Raw genomic sequence first — 19377 nt, 5'->3', positions numbered from 1 at the left:
CTGTTTCCATAAGCCGTAGATTTTGGGTGTGTTTTATTGCATCTCACAGTGTACTTAAATATCCCATACAGTTCCACGTCTCATTACAAAGGCAATTTTGCATGAGGGTAAGATGGTGATGACTGTGATTTGTTCTACTGCTGGGTTTGGGTGAATGTTTTGTGCCAGGGTACTTGTAAAAGGTGTCTGAGAGACCTGGATGGAACGAGGAGGCGTAGACCCTGCTGGTGATCTGTAATCCCGTCACATGTTTCTGTCATAAATCCTGGCTGGGTCACATTGGGCTTAGGCTTAACCATTACAACCACTGGCTTCGTAGTTCACGTAGAGGGAAACGCTACAGCTGACAACACTTGGAGGTGACTTCAGGTAGTTGGTTTCTTGTACGAAGAAGATGCTGTTACTAAGTTCATTTTCTCGTCCCTTCCAGGGTCATTGTTACTACCACGGCCATGTGCTTGGCTACCCTGGATCAATGGTCAGTCTCAGCATTTGTTCTGGACTCAGGTAAGTGACCATGACAACGACAGTTCTGGTCCTTGACTTGACCACCAGTGTGGCTAAAATGTGACATAAACGGTTTGTGCTAACTTGAAGGCTGGTGGGTTGAACCCATCTACCGGCTCTTTGGGAAAATTAAACAACTGACCCACTGCCATTCATTCGACCCATAGGGATACTACAGACAGGGCACAAGTGCCCCACAGGGTTTCCAAGGCTGTACATCTTTACAAAAACACAATGGCACATATTTCTACCATGGAGCGGCTGGTGGGTTCAGACTGCCAACCTTTTGGTTAGCAGCTCAATGCTTAACCTGTGCTACCATCAGGCTTCCTTTCTGTAAGACGACCACCAAGATAACCCCACGGAGCAGTCCCACTCTGTACCACAGGGCATCGCTGAGACTCAGAATCGGCTGAACAGCAACACTATGTGTTTTCGTTTGCTGAAGCTCCGAGAGCTCGGGAACACCTCCACCAGGGCAAGTTGGTGAAATTCTTCTCAACACCATGACGCATCAGTGCCCACCTGACTCTAAACCTTAGTTGTCCTTCCATGGTCCAGTTTGTGTCGGTCTCGGCTGCCAGGTTGTCAATCAGCTGGCTTCAGCTGTAATGGCTGTAACTGACAATTTCAGAATGGTCATTCATATGTGTGACTCTGGTGTTTAATAACGCCCAGTGCTGAAAGGTAGGGCGTACAACAGTTACTTGTAAACTCCTTGCTTGAAGAAAATGATCATTTTTTTGTGGTTGTTAGGAAGCAACATGAAAGGAGTTTAAGTTCAATGACCAAGATGTTCTGCATGTAGGCAGGGTAGGGGTCAGCAGGGGCATTTGCTGGTATGCTCCGGCCGCAATCTGAGCAGCAGTTACCTTCAGAGTTGGGCAAGTTCAAGCCTGGAACTGCCTTACAGCCCCTTCCTCCCAGATCTGTGTGTGCCCAGTGAACCCGGGAGGGCTGCTTAACTGAGTTCCAGTTGCCTCAGCTTCTGACTGGATTGACCAAGTCTGTGAACCAGCAGCGTTTACCATCCAAGTTCTGGTTTCGCATTGGCCCGTGGCACCTGGGTCTGGTTCTGTGGGAGGGAAGGGAGCTAGAGGGAACCAACCAGCCGGATCATGTTCCCTGTGTCAGCAGTGCCTGCAGAGTCTGTGTGGGCTTGTGCAGGATTGTGGGAAACACACTCCTACACACAGACAGCATACACAGCACATATAAATCACATATATCATACACACATGGAAACACATAAATACTACACACCACACACATGCACACCACACACGACACATAAAATCCTATATAGCACACACATTAAGATGCATAAAATCACACGGCACATACATACATACATACCACAACACATACAAATCATATACGCCACACATATTGCATACACATGAGAACATATAAACATCGCACATCACATACATCCCACACACCGCACATGCAAACCATATGTCACACATTAAACCACATGTCACACACCAAACACATACATGCCACACACCACACATAACATGCCACACACCATATATACAAACCATATACAGCACATACACACACACACACACACACAAACACATGAACATCACACACCACATGCAAAAATACCACACCTAGCCCCTGTAAATCTTATACATCACACACAGTAGAAAACACATAAAAATCATACATTCTACATGTGCACACAACCTACACATCACATGCATACATGCCATACATTCCACATACCACACACAAAAACATACAGCCACAACACACGCAGATCATTTATGTTACACACAAAATGTGTTCTGCACACACCAGAAAATACGTAAACACCACACACCATACATACATGCCACATACAACGTACAGATACAACACTTATCATTTATGCCACTTACAAAGCATGCATGCTGCACACATCACCCACACCAGGAAATACATAAACACCACACACACACAACTCATGTACCACACATAAAACATGATGCCACATCACACACCACACACACACCCTATACATGCCATACAGACGTAGTGCACACACACAGCAATGCAAATCGCATATGCCAGAAACAAAAAACATACATATATCACGCACCAGAATGCACAAACATCATATACACCCACAAACACTCATACCCAACACACTGCATACATACCACACACACAACACATATAAATCATGTGCCACACACATAACCCTCACCAGAAAACACATAAACACCACATGTCCCAAAAAGCACATGAAAATCATATATATTACACACCCCAGAAGACACAGAAACATAACAGCCTACATACATATGCACACCACATACATGCATGCCACACACAAAATACACAACACATAAAATTATGTCTTACACAACGTGCACATTGTATGCACCAGAAAGCACATAAACACCATATACACCCATGACACACACACAACACATGAAATCATATATGTCTTACACAAAGATCACAATGCCAGAAAGCACATAAACATCACACACCACATACACACATAAATCATATATGTTGTTTTTGTTACAGTCTTTAAGTGCTTTCAAGTCAGTTCTAACTCATAACGAGCCAGTACAGGGTTTTGGAGGAGCAGCTGGTGGGTTTTGAACTGCCAGCCCTATGGTTTGCATTCCAGGCACCACACCAGGAGTCCATATTACACACAAAAGATGCTTGTCAGACATCACACATCCCACACATATACCCTACACACTATATATGTATGTGTATATGTATGTATATATATTTACACACATACATTTACATATATGTATGTATATATATGTATGTATATGTGTGTGTATATATATATACATATATATACACACATACCAAACAAACGCATACTCTATACATCATATGCATACATATACACAGCACATACAAATCCTATACGCCATCCACAAAAACATACATGCCACATAAATCAAATATACCAAAATGCACAAAAATCACACATTTCCTACACATGCATGCCCCACACATACATACACATGTTTTTGCATACATTTATTATTCTTTACAAAGTACTTATATCAAAACACATAGGTGTTGTACCAACTATTCTATCGTGAGACAACAGAGCACGCCGCAATGCTGGGTCTCAGCATATATATTAGACCTACATTGGTTAATATTACATATAACCAAGATGTAATATTGCATATACATATATGTTTACATAGAAATATGTTTCTACAGTTCTTTATGATTTGAATACATAAAATTTATTCTTATTATTATCCAAAGTGAAAGTCACTTCCTGTGTCTTGAATAAAATATATTAGGATTTATTTTCATTAAATTATTTTAAAATTTAAAGTAGACTCTAAAGTAAATTCTTAACAACAGCAACACCAATTTACTTATAGCCCATTTCTAGAACACTCAGCCCTAGTATGGCACTGTAGAGTAAGCATTGAACTGGTAACTGCAAGGTTGGTGGTTCAAACCCACCAGTCACTCTCAGAAACCCTACACAGGGACACTAGGAGTTGGAACCGACTCAGTGGCATACAGCAACAGTAATTGAATTGATGGAGAAGTGTTTAAGCATTGAGCTGCTAACCCAAGGTCAGTGGTTCAAATCCACCACTTGCTCCCAGATCTTCATGTTGTTGTTGAAAAAGCAGTAGACCATGCACCAAGAGAGAAATCCAGGAGGTGTATGTAGTCAACTTTAGGATCTTGCAAGAAGAGAGTCCGACCCGGGGAAAAGCTGTATGCGATCAGCTGCTCAGAGACAGAAGAATCCCTTGAGACTGGAAATCGGGAAAGAAGCAGAAAGGAACATGAGTAGAACAGAGGGCTTTGAAAAAGAAAATAGGAATTAAGAATTATGTTCATGATGATGTGTTCCCAACACACAGAGAGATCTAGGAATGTAAAAGGCTCAGGTGTTCTCAGGGACACGTGAATTAGAGCCCAGCAGACTATGGTTCTACTGAGAGAATAGTGTAGGAACATCATGCAATCTTCTGACAGGCTTGATCAAAGATGGGCAGACGAGGGACCAGTTAGTCCTGGAATAGAGAAGAGAAGAGAAGAGAGAGCCAGCAAGTCATCTTTCTTCATTTGAAGCTTGAAGGAAAGCTAAAGGGTGGGGGTGGGGTGGGGGGTAAGCAAAGCACAGTGATCTTCGTGGAGAAGGGAATCAAAGCAGAAGCAACCCTTTCGTTGAGGAAATGAAGGCAGACGTGGAAAATGGATTCTAAAGATTAATAGAGCGGTGGAGTTTACTCTAACTTTGAAATAACTCCCAGTCAGATGTAAAGTTCAGGTCATTAAGTTAATGTTGTTCTAGCTCATGCGTTTCCTCATGGTGGTCTATTCCAAGCTGATACAGTCTGGGTGCGGTGCTCTTGATCACCTTCTGCTGCTGTGAATTGAATTGTTTCCGCCAGAAAGATAATAATTCACCTTCCGACCCCTACACCCGCGAATGAGACCTGGTTTGATAAAAGCAGTCTTTCCTTAGCAGTTGTTACCTGTTAATTGTGAATCCCTTCTGAGTAACTACTCGTCAAAGAAGCACAGATTCAGAGTCACACACACAGGGAAGACAGGTGACAGAGAAGCATCTGCAAGGCAAGGGACACCAAGGATTTCTGGGAACCACCAGGAGCTGTTCAACTCATTGCATTGGGCCAATCTGCTGCAAAAGACCTCTTTAAAGGGTTAAAAAGCAAAAATGTCACTTTGAGGACTAAGGTGCATCTGAGTCAACCCATAATGTTTTCATTCACCTCCTGTGGACATGAAAGCTGAACAGTGACTAAGGGAGAGGGAAGAGGAACTGATGGCTTAGAATTACAGTGTTGGCGAAGAATCTTGAATAGAGCATGGCCTTCCAAAAGAACAAACATATCTGTCTTTGGAGAAGTCCAGCCCAAGTTCAATCCTTAGAAATGACAGTGTCCAAATAGTAGCAACTATAGAGTAGTGTAGTGGTTCCAAATTGGGCTGCCAACCACAAGGTCAGCAGTTCGAAACTACCAGGGCTTCCGCGGGAGAAAGATGAGGCTTTCTGCTCCCGTAAAGATGTATAGCCTCGGAAACGCTGTACAGGGTTCGCTGTGAGTCGGAACCGACTCCACGGCATATAACCACCATCCACCACCATAAAGGAGCTGAGATAATCCTTAGGCACACTGTCTTAGTGTTTGTGTCTTGCTCTAACCATCTGCCTATAACCATGTGACTATGCTGTCTCCATTCTTAGGGACCGCTGTAACAGAAATACTCTAAGTGGTTGACTTTAATGATGCCACCGAGTGAGTGGCTTTAGCAAACAGAAATTATTCCTCTCATGGTATAGGACGCTAGAAGTCCAAATTCAGAGCTCAGCTCTTTGGGAAAGAGTCTTCACTCTATTGGGTCTGGGAGAAAGTCTTTGTCTTGTTAGCTGGTTTCCTGACTCCCTGGAGATCTCCACGTGGCTGAGCATCTGTCCTCCCTACTCTGGACTTGCTAACTTGCTGATTTTCTCTCTTTCATCTCAAAAGAAGTTAACTCAAGCATATCCTATACTAGCTCTGCCTAGTGAACACAACCAAGATAAACCATTCCCAAATGGAATTGTAACCACAGGCATTTTGTTGTTAGTGCCCTTGTCTTGATTCAAACTCACAGCAACCTTGTGTAGGATTTCCAAGGAGCAGATGGTGGGTTTGAACCACGGACCTTGTGGTTAACAGTCCAGTGTTTATCCTACAGTTCCACACCAGGATTCCGTCACCACAGGTACAGAGGTGGGGACTTAAAACACATAATTGGGAGTTGTTGTTAAGTGCCGTTGAGTCAGTTCTGACCCATAGCAACCCTGTATAGGGTTTCCAAGGAGCGACTGGTGAGCTTGAACCACCGGCCTTGCTGTTCAAACAGCTTTGCAGTCTGCCGCATTAACCCACAGTGCCACACACAGCGTAATTCAACCCATAACAATTCTTTAAAAAGGGACTGAAATTAGATGTCACGCCAACTGCATTTGCAACTTAGGATTGGCGGGATACTATTGAGACCAAAAGTCCTTTTTCAAGAAGATTAAATTAGCAATTGAACATGGAACTTGTCAGGATCATTCATATTTTCTAATAATTATCTTATTAAAGCTAGTCAGAATCCATGTTTCTGAATTTCCTGCTTGCCTGGGAGTAGTAAGACAAGTCATAATGAAGACTGCAGCTTGGAGTTGCTAATGCCTACTACACCATTGCATTGGAGATTTAAACAATGAATTTCAAGAAGGGGGAAAAAACCATATCTGAAGGAAATAGAAGTCTCCTGAGTGTTTATTTGACAGTTAACAAAATCACCTTAAATTTTTAATACGTTCTTCTTTCATTGTGAAAAACAATAGAGTTTTAAAATGAGATTGCTGTCTCCATTTGGTAGGCACTGCTATAGCAGAAATGCCACAAGTGGGCAGCTTTAATGAGCAGATCTTTATTTACTCACAGTGTAGGAGGCTGGAACTCTGAATGCAGGACCCTGGTTTCCAGGGGAAGGCTTTCACTATTGTCTCTGGGAGGAACATCTTTGTCTGAACAATGAACAGCATTCATTGTCCATCTTTGTGTGGCATCGGTTTGTGCCCACTTCCCTGTCTAATCTGGTGATTTTATGTTTCAGAAGTGATAGGGTTTAGGTCATTGGTATAGGCTCCTTAATATAAAAAGAAACGCCTACTCCCATGGGTATAGAGGTTAGGGTTGCAGTATATATTTGGGTGGGGGGGATGGAGGAGACCATTCAATCCGTAACAGCTGCCAGTTTCCAGAGTAGTAGCTCCGTTTCTCCTGCCCCGCTCTGCCCTCATGGACAGCCTTGTCTGGATCCCTTGTCCTTCTCCAAATGTCACTGAGAGAGGAGGCAGGTCAACATGGCGTGGTGAAGCCCGCCCCGGGACACACAGGTCTGAGTTTGGTTCCCGCTCTGTCTGGAGCCACCTGTGTCACCTCAGCAGTGAGGAGAGTGGCTGGAGCTGGAGCAGAGTGAAGTCAGTTCGATGATGAATGCTGTTGAGAGCCAGGGTCCTAGGAAGAGTGCAGTATTGGTGGCCCTGACCACACCCTCTGCCCCTCCTTTCCTCCTACCCAGCTCATTGCCCCAGAACTTGGCTGAAACCTCCACCACCACCACCCTTGGCAGCTGGTTCAGAGTCTGCCCCATATCCCTTGTCTCCCTCTGGAAGAGGAAGTACCCAGAGCTGCCATCTTGGCCAGGCCTTGGTCAGTTGTCTTTGAGCCTTTCTCCTCCAAATCATGTTCAAAGTCTGCTGAGTTTAAATTCTATATTCTGAGATACTTGCAACTCCAAGTTTTTAACAAAATACCAGTGGTGCTTTAACTCAAGACAAATTTGCTTATCTAGCTTGGGGCCAGTAAAGGCTGTGAGAAGATCAAAATTGTACATCTCAGAAACCCTGAATCCTTGAATGTTTCCAACAATCTTTAGGGCTAAATGACTAATTATACCTAAGACAGTCCAAAGCAATTATTTAATTAAGCTGTCTTCCAGGCTGCCAGTTATGTGGTGCGCGGGGAGGGCCTTCACCCGGTCTCTCAGCATCTGGTCTTTGGATGACTTAAAAGATAAGAGGAGATATGAGAATATTTTTATGACTAAGTAACAATTTCTAGAAATTTTCCATTAAGTAGGAAAACTTTCTCAGTAATTGGCTTCTCATGATTAGAGCTTGACGTGTTTGATTCCAAGAGTTCAGCTTATTTAAATCCATTGCAGAATAATAGGAAGAGTTGCAATGCAAAACGAAGTGTTGGTTCCATTGGCTTTTTAGGGCAGGAAAACCTGTGTTCTCGCTTGCTTGAGCTTTCCCTTCATGTATACTCTCATTCTGCTTGCCCCTTGCCTAATTATTTTTTTTTTTTAGGTTTTATTTCTTAAAGGTTTTTAAAGCAAAATGTTACCCATTCTTGAACTGAAAAATCTCCATTTTTTTTTTCTCAAGGAGATTGATGCAAGCCTTTGTCACCCACACCCAGAACAAGGACCTGTCATGTTTCTGTCTCTTCTTAGAGACGTACCCAGACACCAGTTGGGGGGAGGGGAGAGCACAAGAGGGCAGTTACATATACAGACTTCCAATCAGTCTGTGGGATTTGAAAATATCTGAAAGTTCTCACTCCAAACCACATTGGGCTCCTCAGCTTTGAAGAGTTGAGTGTTCTGAAGGTTGGTAGGCACTGTTAGCTTTGGAATGGCTTCTAATTGTTAGATGTGTCTTGGTGCGTGGTTTCCTTTCCTTCCGGTACAAGGACCTCGAAGAAAGGACCTTTCTGTCTCTCCTACAATGCCAATACCACAAAAAACACGTCATGGGGGGGCGGGGGGGAGTCAGCCCATTGAATAATAATGGATGTTGTTAAATGCCCTTGAATGGGTTCCTACTCATAGTGATCCTGTATAGGGTTTCTGAGGAGCAGCTGGTGAGTTTGAACTGCTGACCTTGTGGTTCAAACTGAATAGTGCTTACCCTCCAATCCCACACTAGGAGTCCAGTGTGTACTCACTCACTAGCAGTGAACAAAAGAAATGCTGGCCTATCTCGTTTTATCACTCTTGCCATGACTGGAATGTTGTTACAGCTGATGGAACCAGCCTATCAGCGCCGTTTTTCCAATAGCATGTGTTCATTTCACGTCTCTCTGCCATGCTCTGTCATTCTCATAACATTTCACACTTTTCCTGTGATATCGCTGTGGGTTAACTGATTCGTCGGCACTTAACAACAACATTGCACGTAATAGACTTCAGTATATAGGGTCAGCATAACTCTTCCTTGCTTAGGAAGCCAAAACATTCGTGTGACTCAACTCTTTGTGGTAATTGCTTTGTGGCGTGATCTAGAACCAAACCCAGAGTATGTCTGAGGTATCCCTATGTTTGACTATTTCAGACGTCTTTGTCCCTTACCATGTAAAGACTTATATACTGCTATACTGTTACTTTGTTTCGTTCTGCTGTGCATGGGGTCGCTATGTGTCGGTTCCGACTGGATGGCACCTGACAACAACAACACTGTTACAATTTAAGAACAGATACATTGTCACCGATATGGGCTAGTAAGAAGTGCAGACAGAGAAAGAAACTGGACGCTAAAGCAGGACATAGGGACACACCAAGTTCCTCGATTGGAAACAGGCTCAGAACGTCTGAGGAAAACTACTGGACCCAATGTTATCACTCGTCCTTGGAGACGAAGGTATCGTCAGACCCTTGGGTTGATGCCTGTGTGTGTTACATCTGACTTACTCTAGACCTGAAGGATACCTGGTGTGGTGCTCTGGGTTAATGTGCTGGACTGTAAGGTTGGCGGTTCAAGCTCATCAGCTGCTCATCATACTGTACACAGGGTCGCTATGGGTTAGAACTGATACTTAACAACATTTAGCAGCAGCAGCAGCAACACCCTGGACCTGGAATCCACAGACTTCATCCTGAGCCCCTGACTCTCCCACATTGTCTGCAGAATTTCCTATGTCAGTTATTCCGAGAGTCTAAAGAAGCTAGAAGTCACTGTTAGTGTCTGTTTACAGTCAGCTGAATTTGGTGTGACAATTTTGAGCATTGCTGTAAGATAGGGGTGGGGACCCCCTTGTAGTGGAAGGTGATAGATGTGTGGGGACCCTGAGAGGTGCTCTCTGCTTACCGCCACTTTCCCAAATGACCAGATCTCCAAAGAAAGTCTCTCCTTCCACTAAGCAAGACTCTTTAAACTGACATCTAGGTTCCTGAATCCAAGCATGCCTCAGAGTTACTACAGTTCCAGTTTCAGACTACCACAATGGGGTGAGTGTCACCATAAAGTGAGTTACGTGTACACTACTTCTGGTGTGGTTTCACCATAAAGTGAGTTACGTGTACACTACTCCTGGTGTGGTTTCACCATAAAGTGAGTTACATTTACACTACTCCTAGTGTGGTGCTGTAGGATCAGCTCTGAACTGCAAACCAGAAGGTAAGTGGTTCAAACCCACAGCTGCTCCTTGGAATTGACTTGATGGCATTTCACAACAGTCAATGAAATGTGCAACAGCTTTATGAGAGCTTGAATTCAGGAAGACTTTGAAATCCAAGCCATTAATTGCCTCATATTAGAAAAGAAAAGAGACAATAAAAGTTAGACAGAGACCAGTGCCTTCTGTCACTTGGAGGACACAGACACCCTTAGACTGTGCTGCTCGTCTCTAGGAGGCTTGGGGGACAGGGCTTCAGTCGGCCCTACTTCAGACCACTAGACAAGAGTAAGTCCGTGGCTGATGCTCCCGGTTGTCTCTGCAAGTGAGAACATTGAGCAAATGTATCCATTACAATTGTTTAAAAGCTACATGCTCAAGTGTAGCTCCTTTTATTGTACCCCAGCTGAAGATTATGGCAACCCTGTGTCGAGCAGCATCATTTCCAACAACCTGTGCTCATGTTGTGACTTTGTAACCTATTCTGGTCTTTATCACAAGATTTCAGACTTTGTCATAATGCTGTTTCACACTTCAAAGACTAGGATATAGTGTAAACTGAACTGGGAACCTAAACGCTTCATGTGTCTCACTTTCTGGCGACATTGGCTTCACTGTGGTGGTCTGAAACTGGAACTGCAATAAGTTCGAGCTACGCCTATATTCTGAAACCTAAGCATCAGCTGACAGAGCCTTGCTCAGTTATTGTTATAGCTGTAACTAGATCTCCTTTTATTATTCTCATGGCAGCTCAGTATGCCTCTGATCAGACAGGTTGAACAAACTGTTGTTGTTGTTGTTGTTGTTGTTGGTTTCCCCCTGCACACCAGAATGAAGTCCTGCTAGGGACCGGGTCCCTGTGAGTCAGACTCTATTCCACGGTCATCTGTCCTCGTGGTCATTATTCCAACCGATGCGTGTTCTGAGTGCTTTAACCCAGGGCCTCAGATGCCAGCGCCCCAATCTATCATGACGCATTGGCCAGTTCTCAGAAGTCTCCTGCCAGCTCTGCTGAAACCCATTCCACAGTGCACGAACCGCTGGTGTTTGAAATGCCAGTGGCATATCTTATAGCATCACAGCCACACACAAACCACCACAGTAGGACACACTGACAGAAGAGGAGATGGGGGGGAGGTGGTGGAACAAAGCGTGGGACCTCCCTGACATGGTCGAACTTAGTTCCTGTGTCTGCCCTTTATAATTGAGAAGCTTGCTGTGGTTTGAGCACTGAATGTGACATCAGGGGACTAAGCATTTTAACTAAATGACATAGCAAGTGACAAGTCCCAGGGAGGGCAAGGAAAGGAGCTGTGTGGGTCACACCATGAGGATGTGGCAGAGCTGGAGATTCGAAGGCCACTATCTCAGACGTATGCCTGGGGGTCTCCCAAGGGCGTTCTTCTCTCTGACAAAGACCTGTCCACCCTCAGTCAACATGGAATCAGAGGTCAGAGGGCAGTCTCTGAGAAGCAGCTCTAAGGCTTGTGCACTGACGTTGGACCCTTTGTGCACTCGTCTCCCACAAAAAAGTAAAATACAGAAACCCATACCTTTGTAGTCCTGTTCTTATATCAAACCCCTGAGAACAGCTAATGTACTAAGCTGTTCACCAACAAGTTGGAGGTTCAAGTGTGCCCAGAGGTACCTCAGAAGAAAAGCCTGGTGATCTGCTACCTTCAGAGCCAGTCACTGAGAACCCTGTGAGCGCAGTTCTACTCTGACACACACGAGGGCGCCATGAGTGGAATCTACTTATGAAAAATCATCCTCTGAGAACCCTGTGGAGCACAGTTCTACTCTGATACACACGGGGGCGCCATGAGTGGGATCTACTTATAAAACATCAGCCACTGAGAACCCTGTGAGCACAGTTCTACTCTGACACACACGGGGCACCATGAGTGGAATCTACTTAAGAAAAATCATCCACTGAGAACCCTGTGGAGCACAGTTCTACTCTGACACACACGGGGCACCATGAGTGGGATCTACTTATGAAACATCATCCACTGAGAACCCTGTGAGCACAGTTCTACTCTGACGCACACGGGGCACCATGAGTTGACTTGACGGCAACTGCTCTATGAGCATCACGTGTAAGCCTCAGAGCTAAATATCTCGAAAATGTGGCTAATCAGGATGAATACTTTAGTTGTGGAATTTTCCTTTAAAAAAACAATAAACAAAAACCGGATTTCCTTCTGAATTGTATCTGCTTATTCAGATGTAGTTATTTTCAAAAGCAGATGAAGTATCTTTTCACTCAATTCTTTTTCCTGGCATATCTTTAGCAAGTTGTTTAGAAGCACACATAGTCTATTCTCTACCATAAAATGCTTCAAACCAAAAAATGTCTCAATCTTTTCAAAAGATTTGCAAAATAAATCGATGTAAACATATGGCCCAGAAATGGCCCTTCTGATGAAAACCTTTGACTAAATAAATGGGTCAGCTGGTTTCATTCTCTCTCTCTCGTTAAGAATTGTATCTTAGCTCTAAATAAGAAGCTGCTCTTTCAAAGCAATGTGGTTTTTCTTTTTTTTTAAACAGGGGACTTATAATGTTTGAAAATAAAACCTACGCCTTAGAACCTGTGAAAAATGCAACCAACAGATACAAACTCTTCCCAGCGGAAACTCTGAAGGGCATCCTTGGGTCTTGTGGGTCGCATCGGAACACCTCAGATCTCACTGCAGATAATGCGCTCTGGCTGCCCTCCCAGGCACGGCGGGTAAGAAGGGTAGGGGATTTTGTGTTTCTGGAGAGTGGGAGCATGTGTGGTGCATGCCCAGTACTGGATAATCAGGGAAGTTTTGCCATCAGCACGTGTCTGGGTAATGAAGCCCCCAGTTGGTCCATGGGCAGTTGCTACTATGTGATCAGAGCATGGTCTAATGTTGAAACCTTCACCATGTGAGTTGTGAGTGATGGCCTCTCACTCACTCCATTGGCTGAGTGTTAGGGACTGACTGGTGTCCCCCAAATATGTGTCCACTTGCCTGGACTCTGATTCTCATTGGTGTTGGCAGTTATGTAATGATTCCCCACAATGTGACCTGATGAATGATGGTCCCCCATGTAAGGAGGTTTCCCTGGGGTGTGCGGTCTGCAACACCTTATAAGAGAGAAGAGGAGAGAGATGTGAGCAGAGCCTGCTAAGACCTGGAAAGGTGAGCCGGGAGTGGAGTGTGTTCTTCGGATCTTGAGTGTCTGCACTGGAAAGCTCATAGATCCAGGTGAAGAATGGTGCCCGGTACGCATGGAGATGTCCAAGGAATGCTGGGCCCACAGATGCTGAGAGCAGATCCAGACCACCTTTCTCCAGAACCCAGAGAGTGAAAGCCTTCCCCTAGAAGTAGTGCTCTGAATGTGGATTTCTAGCCTCTTTAACTATGAGAATAACTTTCTGTTTGTTGACTCGTGGACTTCAGCCATGGCAATACTACAGATAAAATGCCGGGGAAAACCACACACAGTCGGCGCAGAGCATGACAACATTCACCAGTCACTAAATCTTCAATGAGAGCCAACTGAGGGCCTAGGCCCAGAGCTGGCCTGCCACGGTGGATGGGCAGCTTTTTCTAGAGTAGAAGGCAATATCCTAATTTCTCCATTGGCTAGTCAGTTTTGCAGTTAGGAACTTCCTTACAGTTGGTAAAGAGTCCTGGTAGGACTATGGATTAGGCATTGGGCTGCTAGCTGCCCCTTAAAACCAATTCCACGGCACTTAACGACGTCTGTTCCCATAAAGATTTACAGTCTGAGAAACCCTCCATGAGGTCGCTATGAAGCAGAATTGTCTCTCTGACGGTGGATTTGGCTTTGATTTGGACAGTGGGCACTACGTGCATAGTGTTTGCCTATGGGGGATTGCTAAGAGCCTTGCAGCCTTCCAGCCCCCGCTGTGAACCATTGTCCTCCCTCTGTCCCCCAACAAACCCCCATGATCTTCTCATAAAGGCTCTTCCCTACGGTGCTGGGCAGTGTAACTGTCTAATGGCTTCCTTCCCACTTCCTGGACAGAAAACATGGCATCCAGAGACCTCTTGTGACACGTGGTCTAACCTTGCCCACAGATGGCTGCTGGGGGCTACACACAGCTCAGTGGTCTTACTCCACAAGGGCAATAGCCTGTGTGCCATCAAGTCGCTTCCCATTCACCGTGACCCCATGTGACAGAAGAGAAGTACCCCGTATGGTTTCCTGTGAGGATAGACTCCTATTTCTTTCTTCTGTGGAGTCGCTGGTGGGTTAGAACTGCCATCCTTCCAGGCAGGAGTCAAACATTGAACCACCTCACTTCCAGGGCTCCCTGGTGTCTGACTTAGAGGCTCTGGCTTGAAATGAGTGTTTCCAGACAGCGAATGATTCACCATTTCCTGGCCCTTCATCTCTGCTTTTCTGTTCCTCTGTTGATACGGAACCAAGAAAATTCGTAGATGGCCTTCCCTTGTGTCTCCAGGTGACTATCTGCTTACGTCTTCCCTCAGGTTGTCATTAGCCCGTTTTGTTCCTGCTCACTTTAACTTGAGTATCTCACTGGTTAATGGTCAGCATTTCTTGAATATGGTTCTTGGTTCTTTCCAAAGCATTTCTTTTTAAATCAGCCAGTGAAGACTTTCCTAAGTGATCTATTCTGATCCTTAAAATTTCCCTCATAAACTGCTGATCGTCAGGTTCTTCTAGCCTGTTCTTAACCACTCTAAACCTTGCCCAAACGTTTTCACTTTCACCTCAATCCTTTCTGTCTAGGTGTTCAGGCTGTGTGGTCCTAGCGTCTCCTGTTCTGCTCGTCTTTGTTTTTTACACAGTGCTGCTGTCCTGGAAATACCCCAAGTGGGTGTCTTTAAAGAACAGACATTTATTCTCCCATAGTTCTAGACACTAGCAGTCCGAGTCAGAACACCAGCCACATCGATTCCTTCCTTGTCAGTTACCTGGTTGCCCCTTGGCTCCTTGGCTTGTAGGTGACTCTCACGTGATGCCTGCTTCCTCCAATCTGTGCTTTCTCCTCTGTGTCTAATCTGTTCTTCCCTTGACTCAAAAGTGATTAGGTTTAGATAAGACCCACCCGCGTAGTGGTTATGAATCAGGCTGTGAACCTTAAGGTCAGCAGTTCAAAACTACCAGCTGTTCCACGGGAGAAAGATGAGGTTTTCTGCTCCCGTAAAGATTTATAGACTTGGAAACCCTGTACAGGGTTGCTAGGAGTCTGAACTGACTCCATGGTACATCATAACACAAGGATATGGGCTCATTAACATAGCAAACAAGACCAATAAGTAGAGAAAAGATTGAAATTGCCAAAGAGTTCATCTTACTCAGATCAACCATCAGCACTCACGGAAGCAGCAGTCAAGGAATCAAAGATGTGTATTGCATTAGGCAAATCTGCTGCACAAGACCTCTTTAAAGTATTCAAGAGCAAAGATGTCAGTTTCAAGACTAAAGTAACCCAACCTTGGTGTTTTCAGTAACCTCATATGCACGTGAAAGTTGAACAGTGAATAAGGAAGACTGTAGAAGAATTGATGCATTTGAGTTATGGTGTTGGAGGAAGTATATTGAAAGCACCATGGACTGCCAGAAGAACAAACAAATCTGTGTTGAAATAAGTTCAGCCAGAATGCTTCTTAGAAGTCAGGATGGACAGATTTGGTCTCTCACACTTTGGACATATTGTCAGGAGGGACCAGTCCCCGGAGAAGGACATCATGTTTGGTAAAGTGGAGGAGGGTCAGTGAAAAAAAGGACAGAGCTCCGAGAGATACAATGGCAGCAACGCTGGGCTCAAGTGAGGCCACGATGTTGAGATTCCGCTCAGGACTGGGCGGTGTGTTGTTGTGTTGTGAATAAGAAGGTCACTGTGAATTGGTACCAACTCGATGGCATCTAACAATAAACAGCAAACATAGCAAATGAAAACTCTATTTCTAAATAGGATTGGTGGTGGCAGTGGTATGCCGTGGAGTCAGTTCTAACTCATAGTGACCCTGCACAGGGTTTCTGAGGTTTTAAATCTTTACGGGAGCAGAAAGCCTCATCTTCCTCCTATGGAACAGCTGGTGGTTTTGAACTGCTGGCCTTGAGGTTAGCAGTCCAACTTGTAACCACTATCCTACCAGATCTCCTCTAAACCATTCAACAAGGTTAAAGGTTAGCAGAAAGCCTCATCTTCCTCCTGCAGAACCGCTGGTAGTTTTGAACTGCTCACCTTGAGGCTAGCAGACCGACTTGTAACCACTATGCTACCAGAGCTCCTGTAAACCTGTCAACGAGGTTAAAGGTTAAGACTCCAACACATGTTTTAGGAACACACAGTTTGATCCCTAACGACGTATTCACAAGATTTCTACGGCAGGTGCTCTCGACCTTTCATTCTTTTTCTGTCCCATCCCACACAAGGGGCGTGCACACCTCCTCCAGCAGGTGCTGTGGCTCACCTTAGCTCATGCTTGCTGGAGGGATCTTTAAGGAGCCCTGAAAACATCAGCAGCCTGAACCCACCAGCCGTTCCACGGGAAAAGATGAAGCCCTCAGCTCTGTAAAGATTTACAGTCTTGGAAATCCTTCCTATGGGGCAGCTCTCCTCTGTCCTTTAGAATTGCTGTGGGTTGGAATTGACTTGATGGCAAGGAATGGGGTGGGAAGAGGAGAGTCTGTTTTGAAATCCCACGCATCAGGGTCTAACTTGGAAGGTACCCCCATCCCCATCTCAGGATGGTTGGACATCTTGCTTTTCTCCCCACACACATCTGAGAATCCCCGATTTCAGAGCTGAAGCTCCAAAAAGCAACATCTGTGGTCTCACCACGTGTTTATTTTTCTCTTTAAACACTCTTTGATCCCAGATGTGTAGGATAAGATGTGATTAAGTTGTAGCTTTACCAGCTGTAAACAAGTGTAGCATTTTCATTTGGTTCTGGAGGCTCTTTGCTTTGAGTACCTTGCTGAATACAAGTTTCCAGGTTGTTAAATTTATAACTTGGCAGTGTGTAGATAGTACTCAAAGGTTTGTGACATTTCATTTGCAAGCAGGAGCATGGTCTGTACTTGGCAATCATATTTTTATTCTGTAAGTCGGCTTAGAGCCTTCCAGAACTTTCTTTAATTTTCAGTCCCTGTGACTTGCAGGGAAATGGCAGGGAGCTAAGTGACAATGTTTTGTTAATGCATATTGAAATGTAAATGGGCCTTTAAATTAAGAAGCAAAGTGCTCTCTGCACTTCAGCTTGGTCCTCAGCATCACTCTCTAGAAATCATTTTCTTTTTGCAGAAGAGAAAATGTCCTTGACTCAAAGTACATAGATATAATGAAACTGTCACAAAAAATAATTTTCAAATGAGCAGAAATCTTGGGGATTGAAATTACCTAGGAGATCTGTTCAGTGCCATTGAGTCATTTCCAACACATAGCAACCCTACATACTTACAACAGAACAAAACATTGCCCGTAACTATCATCTCTACGTTTGAACCCATTGTTGTAACTGCTGTACCAATCCATCTGCGTCTTCCTCTTTTTCCCTGACCCTCCACTTTACCAAGCATAATGTCCTTCTCCAGGGACATGATGATCGCATGTCGAAAGTACATGACACAAAGTCTCCCCATCCTCACTTCTAAGGAGTATTCTGGCTGGACTTCCGAGACTGATTTGTGGGTTCCTCTGGCTGTCTCTGGTGTGTTCAGTACTGTTCACCAACACCATAATTCAAAGACATCAGTTCTTCTTCAGTCTTCCTCATTCTTTGTTCAACTTTCACATGCATATGAGGCGATTGAAATACCCTGACCTGGGTCAGGCGCATCTTAGTCCTCAAGATGGTCTCTGCACTTGTAACTCTTTCAAGAGCTCTCTGGCTACAAATGTTCCCAAAGCAATGCACCATTGGATTTCTCCATAGGCATAAGATTGTAGCTCCAAGTCAGATGAAGTCCTTAGCAGCTTCACTCTTTTCTCCATTTACCTTGATGTTGGTTAATGGTCCAGTTATGGGGATTTTTTTGTTTCCTTTTTGTTGCGGTGTAATCCATATTGAGGGCTATGGTCTTTGATTTTCATCTGTAAGACCTATCTGATAAATGCAAAAGGGATGTATTCAAGTTACAGGCCATAGAGCTGTTGCTAACTGCTTTTGTTTATGCAGTGCAGGAACTGTCGTCGAGTTTTCCCCAGCCTTTTCCTGTCCCCACTAAATATTAGCTCTCGCAATGCTTAGTTTGCACATTGCCATCTTCCTGCAGGTGTTTGCAGTGCTCTTCAGGAAGCAGCAAGGCGCAAACTAGACTCGGGGCTGTGCTGTGAACTTGAGCTGTTGTTTGTCATGCATCCAAAGCTCTGTGTTAGAATGTGGTTAGAGCCCAAGTGAGACCAAAGAGAGTACAGATACCCAAAAAGCACTTCATCATTCCTTCATCTCTGGGTTTGTAACTCCAGCCTGAAGGGCCTGCTGACATCCCATCCAACTGCGCCTGTGACAGTTCCCCTCACCCTTCACCTGCTCTGCTTTTAAGACTGCAGACGGATCTGAACATTAGCCTCAGCATGCTAGAAGGAAGTCCTCCAATGCAGTATGCCTGCTGCTTGTATAATAGACCCCAAAGGCAAATGCAAATTGCTTTTGTGTTCTCCCTTCTTTGGGGATTATCTGTGCGCTGTTCCCCTCCATCACAATGGGTAATTGTGAGTCACTCAGAAAAGTTGCTGCCTTCTGTAGAAATATTTGCTTGACATCTGGCGTACCAATAGGACAGCGAGGCAGGAGATACTGTTGTGTTCCTTACGTGTATTGTTTAGAAATAACGGTGCTATTGCAATTGTGAGTCTCAACAAGGGGTATTTAATGGAAGTCAGAACAGTGATGGTGGGAGTGGAGGGAAGTATCTAACT

At 44.5% G+C, this 19377-nt stretch overlaps 1 protein-coding gene across 1 annotated transcript in view; it reads left to right on the top strand.

Moving 5' to 3' along the window:
• The window catches only part of ADAM12 (ADAM metallopeptidase domain 12), a 322246-nt gene that overhangs the window by 187569 nt on the left and 115300 nt on the right, over positions 1–19377 (top strand). The window contains exons 5-6 of the mRNA XM_006867472.1: positions 431–507; positions 13035–13224. Coding sequence (XP_006867534.1) covers positions 431–507; positions 13035–13224 — 267 coding nt within the window. The remainder of the gene's footprint in view (positions 1–430; positions 508–13034; positions 13225–19377) is intronic.

This window comes from Chrysochloris asiatica, unplaced genomic scaffold (assembly GCF_000296735.1).
Source record: "Chrysochloris asiatica unplaced genomic scaffold, ChrAsi1.0 scaffold00105, whole genome shotgun sequence".
In the NCBI taxonomy this organism is placed as follows: Eukaryota; Metazoa; Chordata; class Mammalia; order Afrosoricida; family Chrysochloridae; genus Chrysochloris; species Chrysochloris asiatica.
Note: the sequence above shows the minus strand (reverse complement) of the source record. Positions and strands in the feature narration are given on the sequence as shown.